The 17390-nt window shown below is 48.5% G+C and overlaps 1 protein-coding gene across 1 annotated transcript; it reads right to left on the bottom strand.

The window, feature by feature from the left end:
* Positions 1-2828: 2828 nt before the first annotated feature.
* On the bottom strand, positions 2829-11641 carry TMEM41A (transmembrane protein 41A). Its single transcript, XM_017538396.2, has 5 exons — positions 11419-11641; positions 9439-9592; positions 7344-7505; positions 6815-6953; positions 2829-3939 (listed from the first exon to the last, which is right to left on the bottom strand). The coding sequence occupies exons 1-5, from the start codon at positions 11535-11537 to the stop codon at positions 3719-3721; spliced, it is 795 nt and encodes a 264-aa protein (XP_017393885.1). The 5' UTR covers positions 11538-11641; the 3' UTR covers positions 2829-3718.
* Between the last annotated feature and the right edge of the window lie 5749 nt (positions 11642-17390).

Raw genomic sequence — 17390 nt, forward strand, 5'->3', positions numbered from 1 at the left:
CCCAATGGAAGGACGACAGGCTCGCACCAGTGTTCTCTTATGGATTCACCTGTGGCTGTCAGGGGCAGTGCCAGTGAAAGGGGAAAGGCACTTGCCTCTACCCAGTGCCCTTTTGGATGACAATTCCAACTGAAGGAACAGCAACCACTGATGGATCCAATTCCAAAACGTCTCTTCAATCACATCATTCAATCCTGGTGAATGAATATGTTCCTTCCTCACCTTTTATAAACAGGAAGTTCATACAAGCCATTACTTGCTTCTTTGACTCTGTAACACTAATGTACCAAAACAATGTGACACTCTTTCCAAGACTTTGACTTGTACTGTCACTATGAATTTAGTGCCTTTCCAGGCAGCAAAATGTTTCTTCTTTGCTGATTTCATAAGACAAACAGCCCAACACACACCCCCAGTGTTAGCAACCTCACAGACTGGCACATTAGAACCATATTAATCTGTTTGTTTGCATGTTACAACTGATACTGCAAATGCCTATTCAAGTTGGACGGAACTAGGCTAAGCGGAGGATCTTTGTGGAACCTGGTGCATTTCTCAGGGACAGGTGGCTAAAGAGGGGAGCTCTGACTTCACTGCTCTGAGAAACAGAAGGTGGGTTAAGGCTTGTGTTAACTGTCACGTGGCCAGGGTATGATGGCAGGATTTCACAGAGCCAAGCCCTAAGCAGACGGCAAGGCCACTGTAAGGAAGCTCCTGGCAGCATCCCAGCTCTGCTCTCCAGAGCCACTTCACAGCACTCAGGGGATCGCTGGCTCCCAGCCCCAGGCTGCTGTCCAGTGACCAGGTGGACAGGGTCCTCCAGTGACTGCAGGCCAGAGGGAACCCCGGCCAGCACGTGCAAGCTGTTGGGAAGATGTCCCATCTTGGCCATATCACCCCAGTGGCTCTTCACTCCAGAGTGACCACTTCCCAGACGCTGGAAGTGGGAAGACCCTCTTTGATGCTTTATTATAATAATTTGAGCTCCTACTGATATGGAGCAAATGAATTTCTTTTGTGGTTAAGTATCCAAATGAACTCCCTTACCTGCCCCTGCTCATCTCCTGTACTGTCAGTCCCCAGCTCCCAGTGTCTCTGATGCCGGCTCCCTCTCTGTGTTGAACAGCAATAGGAACAAGAACGACTATCAAAGCAAACAAATGCATGGAATTAAAAAATGTACTTCACTGTTTTCTAGTCCTGTCTTTTTCTAAATGTACTGTTTGTATCTTGAGAGCTGCCTTAACCATCTCAGCATTTGTCAGAACTTGAGGGAGAGGAAGACTTTACGTGACTGGGTTCCTGCAGCCACGAGAAACAGGTAACGGGAAAAGCTACTTTCTGTGGTTCCTGTATCTGACACAGCCACAAAAGGCACAGGCAATCCTTTTTATTTGGCGACTGCCTCTTGAGCATTCTGTAAAGGCTAAGCCGGCACTCTGCTTCTTCCCCATGCTTTCCTGCTGCTCATCCAGTAGCTATTCCTGTTACTAGTGACCCCACCATACAGGGAGCAGAGAGAGAAAAAGAAGATGAAAATCTGGTTTCTGAGGAATTATTTTGGTAAGAAGCATACTGAAAGTGGAATGGATGGTCCAATCTCCAGCCAAGCCTAACTCCCACTGGCAAGGGTAGTAGAAAGTTAGCAACATGTTCAAACAAGCACCACACAGAACACTTACAGCCATTTGGAATATTTATTTGGAAAATTGCTTTGCCTGTAAACTCACAACTGATAAGGCACATTATTGCAAAATCGCCGGGGTAGAGGGAGACAAATCTAAGGATCCTGAAAAGGGGCAAAGGGCACATAGCTGCGATGCTGTGGAAAATGTCTTTCTCCTCCCTTCCCCTGCTCCAGGACACGAAGGGCCACATCTTCCAGATCTGCTGCCTCCTACCCCCACTCTCGCTATCAAGGCTTCTTTTAAAGAAACACGTTTTAAAAAGTGAAATCCTTGGTGTAGAAGGATCATATCATAGCCAGTAACATCACCTGGGAATCCATCTTGAACAAGAGGCCTAGATTAAAGTCTTGGCAAGACTCTTGGCCAAGCCAAATCATCAACCCAGCAGATGAAACCCAAGAGCAACAGTCTGGTAAGTCCTGATGAGTGACTCCTGTGGGGTCAGGACCACAGGGCTGCTCAACTCAGGTGCCAAGGTCCTTCTGTCTTTGGAAGCATTGATCCAGTCTGTGCCAATTCTGTAGTGCAGCTAGAGGAAGTAATGACAGCTATAGGCAATTAAGATACAACACAACAAAGTTATTAGAAACCAACGTTTCCTCTTTAAAAAATACAATTATTCTTTAGTTACTCTCAGCAAATAAAAATGAAAAACGGCTGGGCACGGTGGCTTACGCCTGTAATCCCAGCACTTTGGGAGGCCGAGGCGGGTGGATCACGAGGTCAAGAGATCGAGACCATCCTGGTCAACATGGTGAAACCCCGTCTCTACTAAAAATACAAAAAATTAGCTGGGCATGGTGGCGCGTACCTGTAATCCCAGCTACTCAGGAGGCTGAGGCAGGAGAATTGCCTGAACCCAGGAGGCGGAGGTTGTGGTGAGCCGAGATCGTGCCATTCCACTCCAGCCTGGGTGACAAGAGCGAAACTCCGTCTCAAAAAAAAAAAAAAAATGAAGAAAATGAAAAAGATTCAGAGGGCATACTGCCTGAGGGCTCCATATACTGAACCCATTCTCTGAGCATGACACAGAAGGAATTCCTGCAGAAAGGACAGATAAGAACATGTTTGCCTGCTCATCTGATTCAGAGGAGTCAAGGGCCCTGCCCCATCCAGATGGATAAGAATTTCTCCAGAACATATCCATAACTCCATTCATATTTAATAGTCTGCTTGCAATCAGTTTAATGGTCAGGACATGCAACCATGAGGAGGTGTGACATACATGGTAACATCAGTGACTGAACACAAGCATTACAGAAATCATGTATGCGAGCAATACATGGAAGTCTTAGGTAGTTTGTCAGCTTGTTTCACTTGGCGTATGAAGAGGTAGGTCATCAGCAAGAGAGTACAAAAGAAACACTCTTCAAGAGACTAACAAGATGAAGAGCAACGTCAGTGATGTGGGTTCCCATGTCATCGTTGGAACTAAACATCCACAAAGATGCAAGAGGAGGGCATCTGTCACAGCAGCCTGTCACTCTGCAAAAGAGGTATTCTGGACAAGGACAATCAGCATCTTCTCCCAACGCAGCTCAGGGGCTGGCATGAGGAAAACATAACAGGCTATCCCGAGCTCTTGTTAGACCACAAAATACAAACAGCATTTTCTTTCTTTTTTTTTTTGCTTTTGTTGTTGAAATGGAGTCTCGCCCTATCACCCAGATTGGAGTGCAGTGGCGCCATCTCAGCTCACTACAACCTCCACCACCCAGGTTCACGCGATTCTCCTGCCTCGGCCTCCCAGAGTGCTGGGATTACAGGCATCAGCCTCCGTGCCCGGCCACAAACAGCATTTTCTAGGAGGCATCCATTTGTAGTGTCTGCTACACCAGGCCTGGTTTGAAAAGTTGATATAATACACCTTCAAGAGCAGAGTGTCCTTTATGACCAGACACCACACGTCGATGCAGTGTCCACGTCACCTACTGAAGGCAATTAAAAACAACGAAGGGCTTTAGAGGACCACACCCATTACACAAACAAGCAACTGAGTCCAGAGAGACGTGGCAAACAGAAAATACAGATCACGTGTCTTTTCTACTATGCATATGATCAGCAATGCTTGTTTCATTCAATTGCAGATGTTTCTGACTAAATTTTTTAATGAGTGTTCCAGGAATTAATGCCACCATGGCAATAGCCAACAGCTTAAAGACAGTGTCCCAGGAGAAAAGAGCATCCAGAGAGCTTAGGGTTGACAGGATGGAGCCTGTCTGCACACAGATGAAATTGTATGGGATCAAACCTGGAAGAAGAAAAGGGGAAAGCACCTGTTACTAGCAGCAGCAAAATTAAGAAAATTATAATTCAGAAATGTCACCAGGAACAGTGAGTACAGTTTTTTTGCCTGACTCTTGACCCTTACACATATTAACTCTTTCCCTTCTTTCCGTCTTTTCTCTTCTTTTCCTCACTTCCCATATATACCTCTCTTGTTCAACAAAAGAACTTGAGACGTTTACACAAATGATACATGCTACTATAAGATAATTTTACAATAGGGCCAGGAACGGTGGCTCATGCCTGTAATTCCAGCACTTTGGGTGGATCACCTGAAGTTAGGAGTTTGAGACCAGCCTGGCCAACATGGTGAAACCCCATCTTTACTAAAAACACAAAAATTAGCCAGGCATGATGGCATGTGTAATCCCAGCACTTTGGGAGGCCAAGGTCCCCTGAGGTCAGGAGTTCGAGACCAGCCTGGCCAACATGGTGAAACCCTGTCTCTAAAATCACAAAAATCAGCCAGGCATGGTTGTGTGTGCCTGTAATCCCAGTTACTTGGGAGGCTGAGGCAGAAGAATTGCTGGAGCCTGGGAAGTGGAGGTTGTAGTGAGCCAAGATCTCACCACTGCAATTCAGCCCAGGTGACAGAGCTAGACTTTTCTCAAGAAAAAGAAACTGACAGGAAAAATAGGAAAAGCGAAATGCTTGCAAAAGAATATAAGACATCAGGAAGTATAGTTAGTAGAAAAATGTATAAGGTTTGCTAAAAGTGGGCCCCAAATTTGGTTCTGAGCACCCAACAGCCAAAGTAAAGAGAGCAGTGCTGTTGTTGAGATTTGCAGTATGCATAAGATTAAAAACAGTTTTTTAAAAGACATACTATTCACATTCTGCACTGTCTCAAAGAGGTCATCAAATTCCCTGGATCCCAAAAGTCTGACTGGCTGAACAGGCTGGCTGCAGAACAATCGGCAGGTGACATTGTTACAAACCACATCCCTGGGCTCCACCCAGAAACCCTGGTTACTTGGCTCTGGGAGTACCCAGGAACCTGTATTCTAAAAGCCCCTTCTCCACTCCCACGCTGAGATTAGGATTGGTTTGGAACCCTCTGATAATCCATTCCTCTTCTATAGGAGAGGAAGTGTAAAGGAGATGAAGACCCCAGACCCCTCAAGGTTACACAGCTTGTGAGATGGGGGACAGAAACCCTGGTCTTCCGATCTTGCCAAGCCTCATGGCACCTAGGTAATTAGAAGCTGCAAACCCCCACTCGCTGAGATCCTCAGGCCGATGTGACCAGGATTGGCCGTGGTTGATCTTGCTTCTATTTAAGATCTCCATTTCTCTCAGGTATCCCCTATTAATAGCAGCCGCTCAACCACACATTTGTTCTGTTTGACCCAGAAGCCCTGAATTGTCTTTCCCTCCAGGCTCTAAGGAAGGTTAAGAGAAAGTGATCCTTGCCTTACGCTTAAGGAGGGTGGTTTTCCTCCAGTATGGGGAAAGTAGCAGTCACTGATTTGACAGGATGTCAGCACTTTACCACTCTGGTAAACGTGGTCAAAGGCCCATACTTTGAGCAACACTGCTCTAGCCCCAGCCCTGACCAGGATGAGTGGCCCACTGTGAGTAAGTGGCTTGCTAGAGGTCACACAATTGTTAAAGGCAAGGAGAAACTTTAGATATCGTCTAATTCAGTAAGCTGCAACACTCAGGAGCCAGCGGAATCCCTTCTAGGGACTAACTACTCATACTGAATACCTGCATCACCTGGAAAACATGAAAAGCTCCTGATCCCCGAGTCCCACCCCGGAGATGATTTAGTTGATGTGTAGTGTGGCCTTAGTTTAGGGATTTTTTTAAATCTCCACAGGTGTTTTTTGAGGCGGAGTCTCATTCTGTCGCCCAGGCTGTAGTGAAGTGTCACACTTTCAGTTTACTGCAACCTCGGCCTCCTGGGTTCAAGTGATTCTCCCGCCTCAGCCTCTCAAGTACCACCACACCAGGCTAATTTCTGTATTTTTAGTAAAGACGGGGTTTCAACATGTTGGCCAAGCAGTCTTGAACTTCCAACCTCAGGTGATCCACGTTGGCCTCCCAAAGTGCTGGGATTACAGCATGAGCCACCAAGCCCGACCTCCAGGTGATTTTTAATAGGTTTAAAGGTGATTTTTAATGGGTTTGCAGCTTGGGAACAACTGGATTAAAATGCATATTCCCAGATCCCACCCCCAAGATTCTGATTCAGGTCTGCAGTACACCCCAAATCTAGATTCTCAACAAGCCCCCTGACCCTGCCAATCTGATAAAAGTGGCCCAAGGCCCACACTTTGAGAAACACTGCTCTTTTCCTAGCCTCTCATCTGGCCAGGTGGCCCACTGAGGGTAAGTGGCTTGCCGCAGGTTGTGCAATTGTCAAAAGGCAAGATGGAACCTCACGGATGCCAGCTCTTCTTAAGGCAGAACTTAATCCAAACAGGGGCCAAAAACCAGGCAGGAAGTCCCTTGCTCTGCTCCTTTCTTCTGTCCCCACTCAAAACTCATGGACACATACCCTCATTCCAACCCTGCTCTTCCTGCTGGCATTTACTGAGTACTTACTATAAGCCAAGTTATGTGCTTTACATAGACTAACTCTTCTAATCCCAGTGCCTAGCACATACAGCTGTGCAGTGAACACTATTTAGTCCAAAAGTATTTTTACAGGTTTTCCTGTTGAAGCCCGAGTAGATCTGAAATCAGGAATCATTTCTTTAGATCCTAAGGCTTGAAGCCACACTCTGTGAGCCTGTGTTCTCAGAAGCAGGCTCATGCTCACATGGCCAATAACCCAGGGCAGACCCCCAACGTGACAGCTGTGAAGACTCCAACCTACCCCACCAGCATCTTACCGATAAGAACTGAGAAGAAGAACTGCACGATGGGAATGTTGAGAATCGGGGCCGAGAGGTTCAAGAACCAGTTTGGTGTCATGGGGAAAAGTCTCAAAAACAGTAAGAAAAAAAACAAGCTGTTTCTGTTCTCCTCCACCTGTGGCCAGAGGACAAAGCTGTTAAGAAGCAGACGGCGTCTCCAGGTATTGAAAACCTGCCAGTGCCAGGCACTCCTCTGGACACTTTACATAATCTGTTCCCAATTCTTCCACCAACCCTCCAGGGAGAGACTGTTTTCCTCATTTTAAAAATGGAGGTGCTGAGGATCAGAGAAGTGGGGAGCTTGCCTGAAGTCCCAGAGCTGGTAATGATGGAGCTGGGATTTGATCCCAGGTCTATGTCTCCTGAAGACATCAAAAGAGCCGCTAGGGTCTCCTGAGACGGCATGGAAGAGCACTGTGGGAAATCCCCGCTACGTGCTGCTTTCAAGGCCATGCACGTGTGACTCTCTGGGGTCCCAGCTCTCAGGTGTGACCCCTCCCCTTACCTTTCTCTGCAGCAGGGCCACTTTATCAGGAAAGTAGGACACCACCAGCTGTTTGCCAAAAACACTGGAGAGCAGGTAGCAGCATGTGGCACCCACTGAGGTCAACACACAGCACAGCAGAAGCCCCAGCCATGGCCCAAACAAGGCACCAGCCAAAACATTCTGCAAAGAAAACAAACCCTCAGGCAGGTGAGCATCTAGCAGCCAGCAGGCACCTTATCTTGGGGCCTGAGGAGGTTCCCTCCTCCTTTGCTGTTTCTTCCCAGCTAAAACCCAATTGCCTTTCTCTCTTCCTTTCTTCCTTTCTCTCTTCTTTTCTCCCTCCCTCTCTCCCTCTTTCTTTTTTCTTCTCTTTCTCTCTCCTTCCTTCCTTCCTTCCTTCCCTCCCTCCCTCCCTTCCTCTCTCTCTTTCTCTCTTTCTTTCACAGGATCTCCTTCTGTCATCCAGGCTGGAGGACACTGGCATGAGCATAGCCACTGCACACTCAAACTCCTGGACTCAAGCAATCCTCCTGCCTCAGCCTCCCAGGTAGCTAGGACTACAGGCACACGCCACCAAATCCACCTACTTCTTAAATTTTTTTGTAGAGACGGGGTCTCACTGTGTTGCCCAGGCTGGTCTCAAAACTCCTGGGCTCAAGAAATCCTCCCACCTCAGCCTCCCAAAGTGCTAGGATTACAGGCATGAGCCAGTGCCCCAAGTCCCAATTGCCATTTTAAAGAGGTGAATGAAAAATTATGAAAAGGCTGGGAACTACACCTGGCATCAGTCTCTTCACCTTGAAAATGAGGATAAGGATTAAAGCCTCAGCAGGTTTAGATGGGATCTGTGGCTATGGTAGACTCTGCAGTTACTGGGGCTCCAAGGAAGTAGAAATGAAACTCACAAGTTATTTTTACTATTTCAAAAGATGAACACAAACCATGAATTTTCCCTTGATAAGACCACACAAGCTATGTAAGATGTCTTGTTTCTTTCATTTTTGCTGGAATTACATCTATGTAGTATGCTAATACCAGGGGTCCCATGTTGACCAGAGCTCTAGCCAACACTTGAAGAAGTCTTGGTTTAAGAAAAATGGAAAAGTGGGCCAGATGCAGTGGCTCATGCCTGTAATCCCAGTACTATGAGAGGCCGAGGCAGGTGGATCACTTGAGGTCGGGAGTTCGAAACCGGCCTGACCAACATGGAGAAATTCCGTCTCTACCAAAAATACAAAATTAGCCAGGCATGGTGGCGCATGCCTGTAATCCCAGCTACTCGGGAGGCTGAGGCAGAATTGCTTGAACCTGGGAGGCAGAGGTTGTGGTAAGCCAACATCGCACCACTGCACTCCAGCCTGGGCAACAAGAGCAAAACTCCATCTCAAAGAAAAAAAGAAAAGAAAAATGGAAAAGTGAACCAATACTTCCTAAATGCATTCTGGCTGGTAGATATCATCCTGACAAAACATGGGGTCCAAGAGAGAAAGTAAGAGAAAGCCTTGCAAGTGGGAAAGTGGGGAGCTGCCGAGCTCGCTGTGCTAAGTGCTTGACCACATGTCCTGTGTCATCCTCACCACATCCCCGAGTCATGCCATCCTTGCCCCATTCTGCAGGTGAGAGGTTAAGTATCTTGCCCAAGATCACAGCAGGCAGAGTGAGGGTTCACCCTCAGGTCCGGATGTGGAGGCCCCACCAAGCAGCAGCTGGCTCTGTGCCTTGAAGAGGGATCAGCTCAAGACAAAAGACAGACACAGGGCAGCCTCAAGGAGTCGGTCCCTGACCCTGAGCACCACACACCTCCCCTGTCCTCTTGGACATGTCTATATTTCTCCTAGTTTCAAGGAAACTGCTTGAGCAGGTCCAGCCTCAGCCTAGAGGAGAGAAACATGCTGGGGCAGGAGAGGGAAGCAGTATATGAGGAAGCTGTGAGTGTCTCCCACTTCTGTGCTCACTCAATCCCTCAGCAGACACTGTGGGCCAGTATGTGCCAGCCCCACTACACCCACTGTCAAGTTTAATCATCCCCACACAACAATCCCAGGAGGTTACAGGGGAGTATCAGAATTATGCAGATAAGGAAACAGAATCGGAAGGAGGGCAGGACACTGACCAGGAAGCTGGAGCCAGGGATGGCAAAGCCCTGTTTGTAGAGGTAGGCGCTGCAGAAGAGCAGGAACACGTAGCCCTGGTGCTCCTTCCGGTATTCTCGAAGGACCTCAGAGAGCTCCCGCAGCTCTGCCAGGTCAGAGGGGAACCACAGTGACCTGCGGATTTGGAAAAGCCGATGGAAACATGAGTTCAGATCAGCCCAGTGCTTACGAAACTCACTTGCTGTGTCTACTTTTCAGAGTAGGTTTATAAATATGCCCATCATCTGGTCTGCTGGGAACACATACACTCCCGATGACAGATGACCTGATACGACGTAGCAGAAACAGAGAGGAGAGCCCTAGTTCTGAAGCAGGAGACCTGGGTTAGCATCCCAACCCTGCTACTTTCTGTTATATGTCCTTGGACTAGTCCCTGGGTTTGTTTCCTTACCTAAAACATGAGGGGTGGGTGTTAAATAGTCATGAAGTTCCCCTTTAGCTCTGGGATTTTAGAATCTGTTCTTAAGAGGCAAATGGTTTCTTTTCCAGGCAAGTTCTAAATGTCCTAAATTGCCTTCCTTTCAAGGACACTGACTCCCCCACAAACCAAGAACCATTCAGACTTCAAACTGTTCCTGAGGTGCCAGGTAAAATGACTTTTCAGCATTCACTATAACACCAATCAAATATTCTCCAGGAAAGTATATCTATCCCATACCATAAACCTAAGTTTTTTGATAATATGTCAGGCTTGAATTGAACCCTTTCAAAGAGCCTACTATTTCACTCTGCTCTTAATCTGGTCCTCAGTGCATTCTGTATACTATAACCCTGTCCAAGGGTTATAGTATAAAGGCTACTTTGCCTCTGCTATCTGAACAGTCCTTGACTCCATCGCTGATTAATTACTTCTCATGAGAATGCTTCTCTTGGTCCCTCAGCAGAGACTTCTTAGCTACAGCAAAAGAACACAATAACTGAAAACAGTTGCCCTAATAGTCAAATCTCAGAAATTCCCTTCACCACGCAATGCTGATCTAGGCACACTTCCATGTACTTTATAAAGAGTATGCAGCACTCACAAAAACCTGCCAGGTAAGTATTGCTCTGCCACCTGCCTCGACCAGTCGTTCATTATAAGGAAAAAGTAGGCCAGGCACAGTAATCCCAACACTTTGGGAGGCTGAGGCAGGTGGATCACATGAGGTCAGGAGTTTGAGACCAGTCTGGCCAACATGGTGAGACCTCGTCTCTACTAAAAATACAAAAATTAGCCAGGCCTGGTTGCCGGCGCCTGCAGTCCCAGCTACTCAGGAGGCTGAGGCAGGAGAATCGCTTGAACTTGGGAGGAGGTTGCACTGGGCCGAGATCGCGCCACTGCACTCCAGCCTGGGCGACAGGGCGAGACGCCGTCTCAAAAAAAAAAGAAAGAAAGAAAAAGGAAAAAAACCAAGTAGGGCAAAAGTAGAGACAGCCTGGAAGAGGGCAGAGCCGATAACTGATTCGTGAATGATTTAAAGTTGTCCATGCAACATTTCTCCTGAAGACGTAATGTCTAAAGTCTCCAGGGCAGACCTGACGGAAGTAAGGTGGGAGGAGGAGAGGCAGCTGGAAGTGGGCGTGATGGGGCTGAGGCCCGCACGGGGCGAAGGTCGGCGGGTCCCGGGGAGGCGGCGGCGCGGGCGGCCTCAGCGCCGCGCCTCCCTCGGCAAATCCATCCAACCAAAGGCGGCGCGGCGCCCCGCACACCCGGCAGCCGGCGCCACACCGGTCCCAGTCAGCCCCGGGGCGGGCTCCCATCCACCCGGCTGTCCGAGACCGTGTGGACGCGGGCCCAGACACCAGACCGGATTCTAGTCCGGTAAGTGAACCGCAATTCCCAGCCCCAGACGCCGCCGATACCGGAACCCGGAACCCGAATCTCCGAACCTCCGATTCCCAGCCCCGGTCCTCGGACCCGACTCCCTTCCTGTCACCCGAACCCGGACGCCGCCACGCACCTGCCTCCAGCCTCCTCGGTGGAGCCCAGTCTCCGCCCGCGGGGCAGTCGCGTCGATAGCAAGTACAGGGCGAAGGTGCAGCTGGCGAAGACGAGAAGGAGGCCGAGCAGCGGGCGCATGTCGGCTCCGCACCCCGGCCCACAGGGCGGCCAAGAAGCCTACTTGCGCCCCGGGACGCAGCGGCGGGCGGACTGAGCCAGCGGAGCACGTTCGCGAACGGACCGGGGCGGGGTCCGCGTCAAGCCCCGCCCCCGAGCCAGGCCCCGCCTCCCGGGCCAGGACTCGCCCGCTATTCTGACTCCCGGTGAAACCTGCCTCGCGGTCTGTCCTCTCTCCGTCTGTCCGGGCCTGTTTTTCTACGTTTATTCCTGTGCTTTCCCCACTTATTCTGCAGGCAGAGAGCGCCTCCAGTGCCGGCTCGGCGCCAGGGCTGGGAGATCCGGGGTGAATCGTGAGCCCAGCCCGCAGCGAGCTTGCAGTCTAGTGGTCAAGGCAGCCTTGTCCACAACACGAAGCAAATGTAGCCGGTGTAGCACCAGCGGCTGCAATCAAGCGCGGCGGGCCGGTAATAGTGACCACGGAAATAATCAGAATTGCTTTTTATTCAGCCCCTGCTATGTTCCCATTATCCCTGAGCCTCACAGTCATCCTGCAAGGTTGGTGTTTGTCTTTCTCTAACATGAAAACTCTGAGTTTCAGGAGAATTAAATGACACCCCCGCCAAAAGAGAGCCAGTATAAGAATTCAAGTCAACCTGGGTCCAAAACCAGTGGTCCTTACACTGTGTGAATTCATGGAGGAGATGGAGTTTACCTTCAAGGATAAGCAAGACTTCTGCGAGCAGAAAAAGGAGGGAATGGGTGAACTAAGGCCCAAGTAAGGCACTAGAGTCCAGTTTCAGTGAAGCCTAAGGTATATGAGAAATAAGTGAGACTCTGGGGACAAACAAGAGTGCACTGAAGGCAGGCTAAGGAGTTGGATTTTTTTTTTTTTAATTTTTTTTTTAAAGACGGGGTTTCATCATGTTGGTCAGACTGGCCTTGAACTCCCGACCTCAGGTGATCCGCCCGCCTTGGCCTCCAAAGTGCTTGGATTACAGACTTGAGCCACCACGCCCGGCCGGAGTTGGATTTTTAATAACGTAGATGACACACCAACAGAGGTGTTTAAGAATGACTCAGTTCCTCTTTTAGGATGTTCGCTTTGGCAGGTGATGAGAATACATGCTGAGTTGATAGCCGCAACTGCCTTGATAAGAAAGCACGCGGGCCTGGCTGGGTACAGTGGTCACCCTTGTAATCCCAGCACTTTGGGAGGCCGAGGCGGGTGGATCATTTGATATCAGGAGTTTGAGACCAGCCTGTTCAACGTGGTGAAACCCCTTCTCTACTAAAAATACAAAAATTAGCTGGGTGTGGTGGCGCGCGCCTGTAATCCCAGCTACTGGGAAGGCTGAGGCAGGAGAATCGCTTGAGCCCGGGAGGCAGAAGTTGTAGTGAGCCGAGATCTCACCACTGCACTCCAGTCTGGGCGACAAGAGCAAAACTTCCTCTCAAAAAAAAAAAAAAAAAGAAAAAAGAAAGTATGCAGGCCTAATCCAGGAGGGAGGAGGCTGAGGGGAGTCGAATTGGTATATGTTACTGAGTAAACGAGGAAGGGGTAGAAAGAGAATTGCAAAGTGTCAAAAGCCTGCACAACAGAGAGAAAGCAACCTTGTCATATCATTCAGAGCACCTGTTAGGCCAAATAGGGAGCATCTTTCAGAATCTATGTGCACAACATCTTAGCAATTCCACATCCAAGAATGCGACCTGCATCCAAGAATGTAATGGAATTTAGTTCCACATCTAAGAATGCCCAGAGGTAGCGAAGATGTATGTTTAAAGGTGGTCTCTCAGCTTTGTTTTATATTAGGAGGTTGGGAATAACCTAAATGCCCATCAGCTGGGACTGGCTAAGTTAATTATGGCATAGTCACAAATGGAATACTAAGTAGCCTCCTCAAAGAGGAAGGCAATTCTGTAAATCCTGATACAGCGTGGTCGCCAGACAGATGGCTAAGATACAAATACAGCGAACAAGTTGCAGTGTTAGACTATACTATGCCTCCTTTTTGAGGACAAAAAGAGGATGTACTTTATCTTTTTAAGATACCAAAGTATTTATTTATTTAAAAAATTTTTCACAGAATTGTCATAGCATATAGACCCCAAAAATATTTACAAATGAAATTATTCAATGTCTGAGATTTGTATCAAAATAATGGTATGGGTGTTTAGTGAGTAAGGATGTAGGTAGAACAAGATTTTCCACGAGTTGGAGTTGATAGTTGTTGAAGCTGAGTGATCCTAGGTGTTTTATACTATTTGAGTGTTATACTATCTGTTTTCTATTCTTGTGTATGTGCCACATTTCCACTTAGGAAAATGAGGGGGCCGGGTGCGGTGGCTCACACCTGTAATCCCAGCACTTTCGGAGGCCAAGGTGGGCGGATCGTGAGGTCAGGAGATTGAGACCATCCTGGCCAACATGGTGAAACCCCGTCTCTACTAAAAATACAAAAATTAGCTGGGCGTGGTGGCTCGTGCCTGTAGTCCCAGTTACTTGGGAGGCTGAGGCAGAAGAATCACTTGAACCAGAGAGTCAGGGGTTGCAATGAGCCGAGATTGCGCCACTGCACTCCAGCCTGGCGACAGAGCGAGACTCCAAAAAAAAAGAAAGAAAGAAAATGAGGGGAAATGGTCTCAGCCCTCCATTCCAGCTGAACACACCATTTTAGTTCATGCCCATCACACCACTCTTCCAGCCATCTGTCAGTCTTCTCTGCCTGGCAAGTTTCTACTCTTTCATCAATACCCAGGATAATGATCACCTTCTCTAAGGGGCCTTCTCCAGCCTCTATAGTCAGAAACATTCCTTCTCTATGCTTAGGGCCCCTGAGCAATGTCTGTAATCCTGTTGCAAATACACATCCCAGCATCATCATCCATCTCCCCCGTAGACAGTGAACAACTCCGTAAATGAGACAATGTCTCATCTGTCTTCTGTCTCATCTCTTAATCCTGGCACTTAACTATTTGTTAAATTCATGGGTCAGGTCTAGTGAAGACAATGATTCGTTGTTTGGTTTGGTACATATTGACCTCGAGAAGTCAAAGGAATATAGAAGGAGGGAAAGTGAATGAGGAAGCAATGTTACGAACCTGTGCTAGGAGACTGCTGGGACAAGGAATGGAGGAGGGAGAAAGGAGGCGAAGCCCCTGCTGTCAAGGACCTCACTTTCCTTCAGCTGGGGAGGAGCATGGTAAGCATGATGGATGAAATGGACAAGGCCAAACTTATTCCACTTCAGCAAAGCAACTGTCAGTATTGTACTTAATGGATGAGTGGATGAGCACATGTTGAGATGAAATACCTTGTGCAAAGTTTACAGCTGTGAGTGCTGGGCAGGACATGAGCCCTTTCTGCCATCACATGAGCTCATGCTTTTTCCTCTGCCCTTCACTGCCACTCAACATGCAGGGGAAACTCGAGCTCAGATCAAACATTCAGATTTGGAGATCATTCTACAGGAGAGTTGAAATAAGGGGAGGGAGAAGGTCTCCTAGAAACCGCATGAGAGGGAAAGTAACAGCAGGTGACTTTCATGGAGTACTTAGTACACTCCAGACCCCATACGAAGCGTTTTACTTACATGAGTTTACTTATTCCATATAACAACCTCATGAAGTAGGAACTCTTTTTTTAGAGACAGGGTCTCCCTATGTTGCCCAGACTGGTCTTGAACCTCTGACCTCTAGTGTTCCTCCTGCCTTGGCCCCCCAAAGTGCTAGGATTACAGGCTTGAGCCACCACACCTGGTCTAAAGTAGGAACTCTTAACAGTCTCACATTTATAGTCTGGGAAAAGGAAGCTTAGGAAGAATGAAGTCAATAAAGCAACAGAAGTCACACACCGCAACAGCAGAGCCCAAATCTCTTACCATGGACTACCTTTCTCTACTCTGAGAAAGTAGATCAAAATCGGAAGCCTGGTAAGGAAATGGTGGAACCAGTGAAAGAGAACAAGATGCCCCATTCCATTTGTGGGATGAAAAACAGAAAAAAAGAAGGTCCTGAGAGCCCAAGAAAGACCTAAGGAAAGGAACGGGGGTACAGTGGCAGAGTACATGAAGAAACCCAGCAGGGAAACCTGAGAGTCATAGAATTTGGCCAACACCAGGTGATAAGGGACCTTCGACAGAGCTCTTTTGAGTGGTGCTTACCTGCTTTGCTACAGGCTCAAGATGGGAGCACCTACTTGCTTCCCCTGACCTGCCCCCTGGACTCATGTTGTGATTCCTCTTGCTCAACCTGTCTGCCTGGGGAAGAAGCCCTGGACTGTGCTCCCCAATCTCAGCATCCCCAACCCTCCTGGCCCCCAACCCAGTACCTGCAGAGCTAACTCTGGTCAGCCAGGGCACCTCCTGCAGGCTGCACCGGCCCCAATCAAGGTCACGCATTTACAGCACATGCCCACACGCAGTGTGACCAAAGACAGCCGCAATCCTCCGTCAGCTGCAGTCCTTTCCCGGGCACGTGCTGGGCCGGGAAACAGGTGGGAAAAATGAAAAGGTAAGAGGCTCCTCTGGGAGCAGGTTAGCCAGGCATTTCCTGTGCCTCTTTGTCAATAGCAGGCAACCTTTTTGACCTTAATCAGACTTCCCCAAGAAGTGACAAAGGAGCCAACTTCTCACTTTTCTGGGAAGTCTGGGAAATGGGCTATTGGCCTCCAAAGATAGTGAAGATAATAGTAAAATAGTTGACAGAAGCAGCTCTGAAGACCATGTGATTTTGCTTCCCCACCCCCACCCCAACCAGGACTGATGGAGCTGGATAGATGTCTTCCCAGGAGGAGGAGCCAAGGGCTGTCTCCTGTCCCTGGACTTTGGAATTGGGCCACCTCGTCAGTGAGTGGCCGAGAACCCAAGGAAGCTGCCCCATGAAGGGAGCTGAGCTCAGTCAGAGATCCACGGCAGAGCGGGAGGGTTAATAAAGGCCCATGAACTCTTGTTGCTGAAGGCTCTAGGGCTGCCCCATCTCTGCCTTTCCTGAGATTACCAAATCTCATCCTGAATTGTAGTTCCCGATTATGTAGTTCCCATAATCCCCACATGTGGTGGGAGGGACCCGATAGGAGGTAATTGAATCATGGAGGCAGTTTCCCCATGCTAGTCTCGTGATGGTGAGTTCTCACAAGATCTGATGGTTTTATAAGGGGCTTCCACCTTCACTCAGCTTTCATTCTCTCTCCTGCCACCCTATGAAGAAGGACGTGTGTGCTGCCCCTTCCACCATGATAAGTTTCCTGAGGCCTCCTCAGCCGTGCAGAACTGTGAGTCAATTAAACGTCTTTCCTTTATAAATTACCCAGTCTCAGGTATTTCTTCATAGCAGCCTGAGAAGGGAGTAATGCAACATACAAAGTTGGCAGCAAAGAGAATGGTGGAAGGGAGAATCATGGAAAAGCAAACAAGGGAGGGTTTTAACTACAGCGTGGCCTCCTCCAGTAATGTTGTAAGGTCCTGGAGGGCTTTGGCAATGGTGCTAAAATGGGACTTTAAGGACAAAATTCCCTAGATTATGGACAGGTGAGCTTGCTGAGGGGTCGGGACCACCTGGAAGATGGGATAAGAAAGACAAAGGGGCTGGGTGTGGTGGCTCGCACCTGCAATCCCAGCACTTTGGGAGGCTGAGACAGATGGATCACCTGAGGTCAGAAGTTCAAGACCAGGTGGCCAACATGGTGAAATCCCGTCTCTACTAAAAATACAAAAATTAGCTAGGCGTAGTGGCAGGTGCCTGTAATCCCAGCTACTCAGGAGACTGACACAGGAGAATAGCTTGAACCCAGGAGGTGGAGGTTGCAGGAGCCGAGATCGCATCACTGCATTTCAGCCTGGGCAACAGAGCAACACTCCATCTCAAAAAAAA

The sequence above is a fragment of the Cebus imitator genome, unplaced genomic scaffold (assembly GCF_001604975.1).
Source record: "Cebus imitator isolate Cc_AM_T3 unplaced genomic scaffold, Cebus_imitator-1.0 Scaffold111, whole genome shotgun sequence".
NCBI classification, from domain to species: Eukaryota; Metazoa; Chordata; class Mammalia; order Primates; family Cebidae; genus Cebus; species Cebus imitator.